Raw genomic sequence first — 8,281 nt, forward strand, 5'->3', positions numbered from 1 at the left:
TAGTTCATTAGCGACTTGGAGAGGATCAGAGATGAGAGTATCTCGAATATGGAGGACGGGGACTGGATGGGGGGATGTTTGCCTGATACAAACAGCTGAAACTGGTGTAGATGTAATTGAGGAAACATAATTTTGCCAGCTATTTGCATGAAAAAGGTTGCATGCGTATGTCAAAGTGTGTAACGTTCTGAATTAAGAATAATAAGGTCAGATATGGAGATGAAGCGGTCTAGGGATTGGCCACAGGAATTGGTGATACAAACACCCTAAAGAGTGTAGCGGCAGTTGAAATCACCAGCTGTGAAGAAAGGTGGCTGGAGTTGGGAAATTAGAGCTTCAAAGGCAACAAGGTCAATGGTGTGGGAAGGGGAGAAGTAGACTGAAATAACTGTGAGCCACTGTCGAAGAAAAATGCGAATAACTGTGCACGGGACAATGGTTTGAAACGGAGGTATGACATAAGGTGTTTTCTGATGGATAAGTATAGACGAGACAGAAAAGTAAAGAAGAGACAAAATGGTAATTGGAAATTGGAGGCAGATAATGGATGGTTTATAAGAATAAAGGATATGGCGAAGGTCAGGTCTGTGAGCGATATTACTGGAGTAGGGAGCAAGAGGAAAAAACCCGTCGACGTGCTTCTTGTCTGGCTTCACGCAGAGTGAAACCAAGTGAAACCTCAGACTCAAACTGGTAGGTGGGGCAGCCCTTATAAAATACATTATGGGGGCCGCCACAGTTGGCACATCCGCGTGCAGAGCAGTTTGATCGGTTATGATCAGGTTGGCCACATGGAGGGCATCGGACTGTGGAACGGCAGTGTTTAGCAGGATGTCCTAAACGCCAATAGTTGATATGGTCGGAGAGGGAGGGATTCTCCACCAAAGTGAACATTAAAGGGAAGGTCATGTCTACGGATAGTAATTTTGGCAATGTTGGTGGGGTTCCTACGACCACCTCTAGGAGGAACGGAGTAGCACGGTATTAATATCACATAGTCCGTAAGGCAGGCGAGTAAGTATTCTCCACAATCTGACCAATTTCTGCTATAGATGAGGCACTTTGCTTGGGGAAATAGAGACAGTTCCGGTACAAGTATTGAGGGTTGGATGAGGTTCTGCAGGAAAGGGGTTGCCAGAAAGATCAGTTTGAGTTGATAATGCTATAGCTTGGGTTTCAGATGTTACTGTGACGAGACGGGAACGATTGGGTCGGCTTCGGAAAGAGACTTTGCCTACTTGTTTTTGGAGACATTGCTGGAAGAGAAGAGTGTTGTCAAAGTTGGGAGTTGTGGGAGGGATCACGAAAAATCGGTCCCATTTATCTAGGGTAAATAAAATATTTAAGATATTTGTAGGGATGGGGGTAGTAGAAGGATGGGGACGTGTGGAAGCGGGAGTAGTGTTGAGGGAGGTAGTATTACGAGAGGTGGACAGTAAGGTGTAAAGTAGTAATAAGGGAGGATGGGGTGATTGATGAAGAAGATTGTGGGGATTGAGGGGATGAAGTTGAGAATGTTGGGAGAGTAGGAATGTTTCCTGGAGATTGAGTGTCGACCCGGGTGGATAATGTACTAGTAGGCATTGAGGAGGGGATAGTTGCATTGTTCTGAGTCGTGGTTAAAGGAGAGCCTGGGGTCGGGGAACCGGGAGAGTTTGAATTGGTGGGGCAATTTCATGAAGGGACATGCCTCAATGCCCCAATAAGGGTATAGTTTTTATCAATGGCCACGGTAAGCCTCAAGTATGTTGGGGAGAGAAAGAGTCCACCCTTCAGGGTCCCCTTGAAGGTTATAGACAACTAAAGCAGGGGAATGCCGTGCCCATGGCTCCCTCAGGCCGTTCAGGACAGGCACAAAATCGGCCTTTCATGCTTTCAGCACGGCTCTCACACCTTAGCAATTGGACAGTAGAAGGGGTTTTAGAAGGGACGGAAACGAAAAAGCAAGAGGGGAAAAAGACCATACAAAAATAGTTGAGTCGAGGGCTGAGGCCCAATGATAGGGAGATCCCAAGCATAAGGTCCCTCCCCCAAGATAACAACCGGCAAGGGATTGGGGGGGGGGGGGATACGTGACAAGCAATTTCTGACACGTCTATTTGTGAAAAGTGTTTGACAAGCAGTGTACTCATGTTTTTCCAAACTAGCTGTTAATTCATTTTCACTATACCATTATCAGTTAGAAAATAAAATGCCATTATATTGTCCTGTTGTAATCAATATTTCAGATGCAATGAAGTCGAAATAATATATTTCTTTTAGGTAATATGTATTTGCTTTTTGCTGATGGTCTCTTTTCAGTAGTTTTTAAGGGTAAAAAAAACCTTCTTTATCAATACTATTTTATAAAATAGATTCATTGTACACTTACTGGAATAATACATGGTGTTCCTTAACAACAACACAAGTGTTGTCAAAACTTGTTTTTATTGTATTTAGTTTCCATTTATACTATTGTATGAATAATATGTTTACTTTTCTCTACAGATATAATCAATCTGTTCATGGTAATATAAGTATAATGTAAAAAAAAAGTTGCCAAATAAAATGGCGCAACCAATCTCTATGCATAGTTGAGAGTGACATCCTGTCTGGCCAGTTCCAGCAACATAGGGTCGTCGAAGAACTTATTGATGGACACATCCTCGGAGAGGCCCTTCCTTCGGCGAGTCTTGATCATGAACTCGCGGGCCAAGTGAGTGGCCGGCTGGGGCTCCAGGGGCCGGATGACAATGCTCTTGTCAAGAGGGTCACCAGGCACAATCTGCCAGTGGTGGAACACACTCAGGCAGAAGGCCTGGCCCTGAGTGTGCATTCGGAGATCTGTCTCGAAGCCAAAGGAATCAATGGCGGGGATGAAGGCCTTGATGGTGTACAGGGGAGAGCCAGCCACAGGTGCATCCTGAGTCACGTGACCTCTCCGTTTGGTCAGCACTGTGTAGACCGATGAAACACAATCTGCTGGGGCCTGAATCTCTACAAAGTAATAGGGCTCCATAAGACGTGGCGTTGCCATCAGGAAAGCAGAGTATGCTACTCTTCTGGCTGTTGGAATGACCTGGCCACCACCACGATGCAGCGGCTCCTCTGCAATTACGGCATCGAGAATCTTAAATTTGCAATTTCTGATAGGCTCTTCACAAAGGGGCCCTTCCCTCGTTCCCCACTGGAAACCTTGAACAATAGAATCCCTAACTGACGACAAAAGATTCTTGTCGACCTCTGATGGCAAGGTGTCATCTACAAGAATATTGGGACCACTGTGATCTGGACCAAAAGACCAGATGGACCTGGCGGCCAACACATCCCAGTCATATCTCGTCTGGAAGAACTCGCCCAGTCGTCTTCTGTCCCAGTTGATTTGTACTACTTCTCCCTCAATGTCCTCTGCCAGGCCTCTCTCCAACGGCTCAGCAATCATGGTGATCTTGTTTCTCTTGTTCGGCGTCTCAGCGAAACACTTCAGAGATGAAGTATCTACAACCGTTTCACAAAAGCTCACTACAGGATCAGCTACTTTAATGTCAATTTCTGAGTACATCTTCCGCAGGTCGTGCATGACGCAGTCAAGGTATAATTCCCCAGTGCCAAGGATAATGTGTTCACCTGATTCCTCTACCTTGTTGCTCAACAATGGGTATGATTTGTTTACCTTACGAAGACCATCCAACATCTTTGGCAATTCTGATGGATTCACAGGTTCTACTGCAATCTTTATAACTGACTGTGTGTTGAATTTCAGTGGCCTGAAGATGTGTAGTTCACTGCTTGGGGGAAGATCTGTGATGGTTGCTGTTTTTACGATAGGTTCATCAATGCCTTCAATCAAAACCCAATTACCAGCTGGTACAGCATTTACTTCAATACTGTACCTTCCCTCATGAACCCACAAGCGACCTACTGTTAATATACGAGAGTCTTCCTCATCCATCAAAGTATATTTTTCACCAAGCACCCGGACATCTTGATTGGCATGCAGAGTTCCTGACAAAACTCTGCCAAACACATGGAATGCAGTTGCATCCTCATTTGGATACTGCTTGGTGGTGTGAACTACAAGGGCACCCTCTGGATCACAAGCCATCATGTTTTCTGCCAACTCCACATCAAGTGGGCCTGTGTATGTTGTTTCTACCTTCTCCTTGCCATTGGCCTGTGGAGAGGGAATGTGCTGCACACACATGTCAACAAAGCCTTCGAAGTCTCCAATGCACTTTGTCATGAAAAGTTTCAGCAGTGGTCGAATATTCATGCGTTGTTCCTCTTTGCTCATGTGGATCCCAAGTTCATCCATCAGTGGCAACAGGTGTGTGTCCACATCACCAACAATGTGAGCAAATATCTTGTAAAGAGGTTCCAGGATAAATTCCACAAAGCTCCTCTGAGATGTTGAAGTGGGAGGCTTCTTGGTAAACTTCCTCGTCCTCGGGTTAAAGTAGATGTCTCCCCACAGCCTCCTGGCAAAGTCCTCTAGGGGTAGGTCATAGCCATAATGCTGGGCGTAAAGCTTGGCAAACGACTTGAGGGTGAAACACAATGCATACTGAGAACTCGCAAAGCAAACGTTGCCAAGGAGCGGTGAAATGGTCTTGGGATTCTCCTGGTCAGTGTACTGCAGGAGGAGGGAGTTCACCTCCTCAACAATATGTCTTAACTTGTAATAAGCATCTTGTGGTGGCAGCTTTAGTTCCAATATGAGACGGTCAATTTTGTTGATACATACAGTTATGGCTAAGTGTTCCTGCACGGCATGCTTTAACAGGCGTTGTGTATTCAGCATTACACCCTCAGCTGCATCAATAAACAGGACCACTCCATCACTTATTCTCATTGCTGCAGGTTACCTGTAGATAAGAACCAATTACTGGTTATTGTCTTTCTTTACTTAACCAAAAATTATTTCAAATTGAAATATGTCCTCAGGTGATCCAGTTTTTTTAACAGTCACCTTGAAGATAATTATCACATTAAGAAATATACACACAAAACTATTACTATAATTAGTTATTTGAGAAAACGTCTTATCATAGTTAACTAATTTCACCAATTATAAGAAATAACCAAACCTACTGACAATCTTGAATCAACTGTCAGGAAGATGCAAGTTTTTGTACATCATAATTTAAAGTGATATGAGTTTAATCTTTGCTTAAAAAGAAGAAAAAATCTTAGACAATGAAAGTTGGTATACATTTTACACTTTACATCTTTTCTCTATGCAGGCACTTTCTTTTCTTATCTTATTTATATCTTTTAATGTAAGGCTTATTTCCCTAACAAAAATTACTCCTTTCAAAAGTAATTAAGATCATATAACAGAGCACATAATAATGGCAGCACCTTTTTTTTGTTATCATCTATTTTAGATTACACCTAATAGACTTCCATCTGATAAATGACCACAAAAATAAACAAAACTATAAATATAACATTTAGAAAAATGCAAGATGCAGAAAAAAAATATACACAAAATAATACTCTCCCATAACCACACAAAATATTAATTCCATTTATATCTCAGCTAAATTATCATCACTCAAAACTCGTACTATTCAAGAAAGAACACATCTCACTTATAAATCACATACCTCATCAGAGAAATTGACATGACCAGGCGTATCAAAGATATTCATGAGGAAGCTCTTGTTGCGGACGTCCTGCATGACCAGGGTGATGGGCGTTGCCTTGATACTGAGGCCTCGCTCCCCTTCCGTGAACAGGGTGTCTGTGTACCTCACTGGGACGTCCTCTTTGGATCTGGGTAAGAGGGGAGGGGTCTTTTATTCCATTTAATAATGGCATCGTGACAAAAAATCTAATGATATGCTGGTATGATGTGTGGTCCTGATTTACATGGTACATAGTACACCAAGCAGTTTTTCAAAAATGTAGATGTGTTGTTCTCTTCTGCATGGTGTTTAGAATTTCAAGAAGTTCTTTGATGCTTTATATTTACATCAAGGAAAAAAATATATGACAAGCAATTTTGTCAAATTTAATGATGGCATGAACAATGTTAATATGATAAAGTGTACAGCTCTCTTTTTCATAGCATCTAGTAGTTTGCAAAATCTTATGAATATTATATAAGAATATAAAAACACAAACTAAATCCTTATAAAACTTTATTAATCAGAGAAAGGTGAAATATTTTCCAACCTCAATAAAAGATTCCAAGACTTTTAAAAATGAATTCCTACATGACTTTACACGGCACCTTTAAAAACACACTAATCAAAAAGTCACCTACCTGAACTCAGGGTGAGTCTGGCTAATCAGGCAGTCGATGAACGTGCTCTTGCCGTGGTGGAGGTGCCCCACCAGTGACACGTTGCGTACCAGCGTTGGATTATCCATGAGGTCAGCAAGGAACTCCAGGTTGTAGCTGGTGGCTGGCAGGTCTTTCTCCACATGGCTGAACTTCTTCACTTTCACTGGCTGGAGTTTGGAAGAATAATTGCATTTAGAGGTTTACTAAACTCGAAAGCAATAGGAGGAAGAGCATAACTGATACAAGATTTAAAAAAGAAATAAACTGATTAATTAAAAGACTACATGTATCAGTATAATAAAGCAAAATTCAAAAAGAAAATAATGACAACTAGTAAGAAGTTTTCAAAAACTTTTTAAAAAATGTATGGTATATGTACAAGCATATGAACATTTTCTTATGAAAAGGCAACAGTGCAAACATAGGCTTTGTTAGGAATGGAAATTAGGGAAAATAATAATCCACTCAGGAAATAAAGGAAATGGTGGAAAAAAAGACCTATTGGGTAAATATGATAAGTAAATTAGGACAACCAGATCCAAACAGATATTTAGAAAATAAGAGTATCAAAAATTTTCTGTAATTAAATGTCTCTCTGTCTCTCCTGAACAAAAAAAAAAAAAAAAAATCATCCATCATCATCATCATCATCTTTAGGACTACAGAAATATTTGCATTTTTTCAACTCTTTGAAAACATTATAATTTTTAATGCTACTTAGAGCCAAAGACAAAGGCAGAGTTATCATCATATTTTTATCCCATCCCTCTCCACCTAACCCTGTACTAAAAACGTACCTGGATGATAGGCTGTGTCAGTGGTTGCGCGTCCTCCTCTTGCACTATTGTTTCCACCTTCAGGACCATAGACATCTGCTGCGCTCGGGTAATATTGCTTGTCTTCGTGCAGCACCACTGCCTGTGCCGATACCTCTTCCTCTTCCCCTCCTACACCATCATCATCATCATAGCCATTCATATCCTGGTCCTGGTCATGGTAGTCATCATCATCATCCTCCTCTTCATCATCATCAGAGTCCAGCTCTGGGCCAATGTAATTGCCAAATTCATCGTACAAGTCCGCATCCATTATCTGTTCAAAAGTAAAAGTTTATGTATAAATCGCATGCATTGCCATGAATATATTTGTGTAAATACACGTCTATATACACATATGTACACAGACGGTATATAGTGTCTCTTCAAATAGGCCTCAATAGTGCAGGATAAATTGCATGAACATTTCCAAAAGACAACAGAATATGACCAGTATTCAGCTCTCACAATGTAGACTTTCATCTGTAGAATGCTGAACAGTGTTTATTTGTGCAAACTGAATAAACAGCAACAACTGATTAGTGAGCTGCTGTGTCACATGTGCATGAGATCATTATAAGGGGACATTTAAGCATTAAAACAAGTATACTGCACATTACCACATATACTCAAAGCCACAAATACCTTTTGTGACTCAAGGATTTAGCATTCTAAATGTACCTAGATATGATTTTTATTTTGTCAGATATTTATATATGACTGAACTGTAGATGCTAAATGTGTTGGTTGGTTAGTCAAATGTCGGTAAACATTTTTATACCTACTGTCAGAAAACTCTCTACCACTCTATAATGAAAACAGAACAAATACTGTACTGGATACATATCTTGTAAATTTCACAAGAAAAGAATCATGTAAATGACTTTTGCACCTACAACATCCTTGCGTACTGAGAGGCTAGAGCAGAATCACAAATTAGCTGGATAACTAATATACATACTCTGTAGATTGCACACTTTATATGAATAGATTAAATGTGGAGCTTCAGAATCAACTCACTTAATAGGAGAACCAGTGTTAGTATAAAAAAAGCAACTTTCATCTAATTAATAAAGACCAGTCTGAATACATTACTAGTTTCTGATTCAATGCAGTTACTACACTTTTTATAATATTCAAACACACAGTTCAAAAACAAAAGGCAAAATACACCTAACAGCTTCAAGTCAGCCAA

At 40.7% G+C, this 8,281-nt stretch overlaps 1 protein-coding gene across 1 annotated transcript; it reads right to left on the reverse strand.

The window, feature by feature from the left end:
• Positions 1–2,328: 2,328 nt before the first annotated feature.
• Positions 2,329–7,362, reverse strand: LOC119583907 (116 kDa U5 small nuclear ribonucleoprotein component-like). The gene is given in 5 exon segments (XM_037932624.1): positions 2,329–4,839; positions 5,585–5,757; positions 6,251–6,438; positions 7,069–7,125; positions 7,127–7,362. Coding segments are annotated over 5 exon segments (2,928 nt in total). The 5' UTR covers positions 7,361–7,362; the 3' UTR covers positions 2,329–2,563.
• Positions 7,363–8,281: the final 919 nt, after the last annotated feature.

This window comes from Penaeus monodon, chromosome 2, assembly GCF_015228065.2.
Source record: "Penaeus monodon isolate SGIC_2016 chromosome 2, NSTDA_Pmon_1, whole genome shotgun sequence".
NCBI classification, from domain to species: domain Eukaryota; kingdom Metazoa; phylum Arthropoda; class Malacostraca; order Decapoda; family Penaeidae; genus Penaeus; species Penaeus monodon.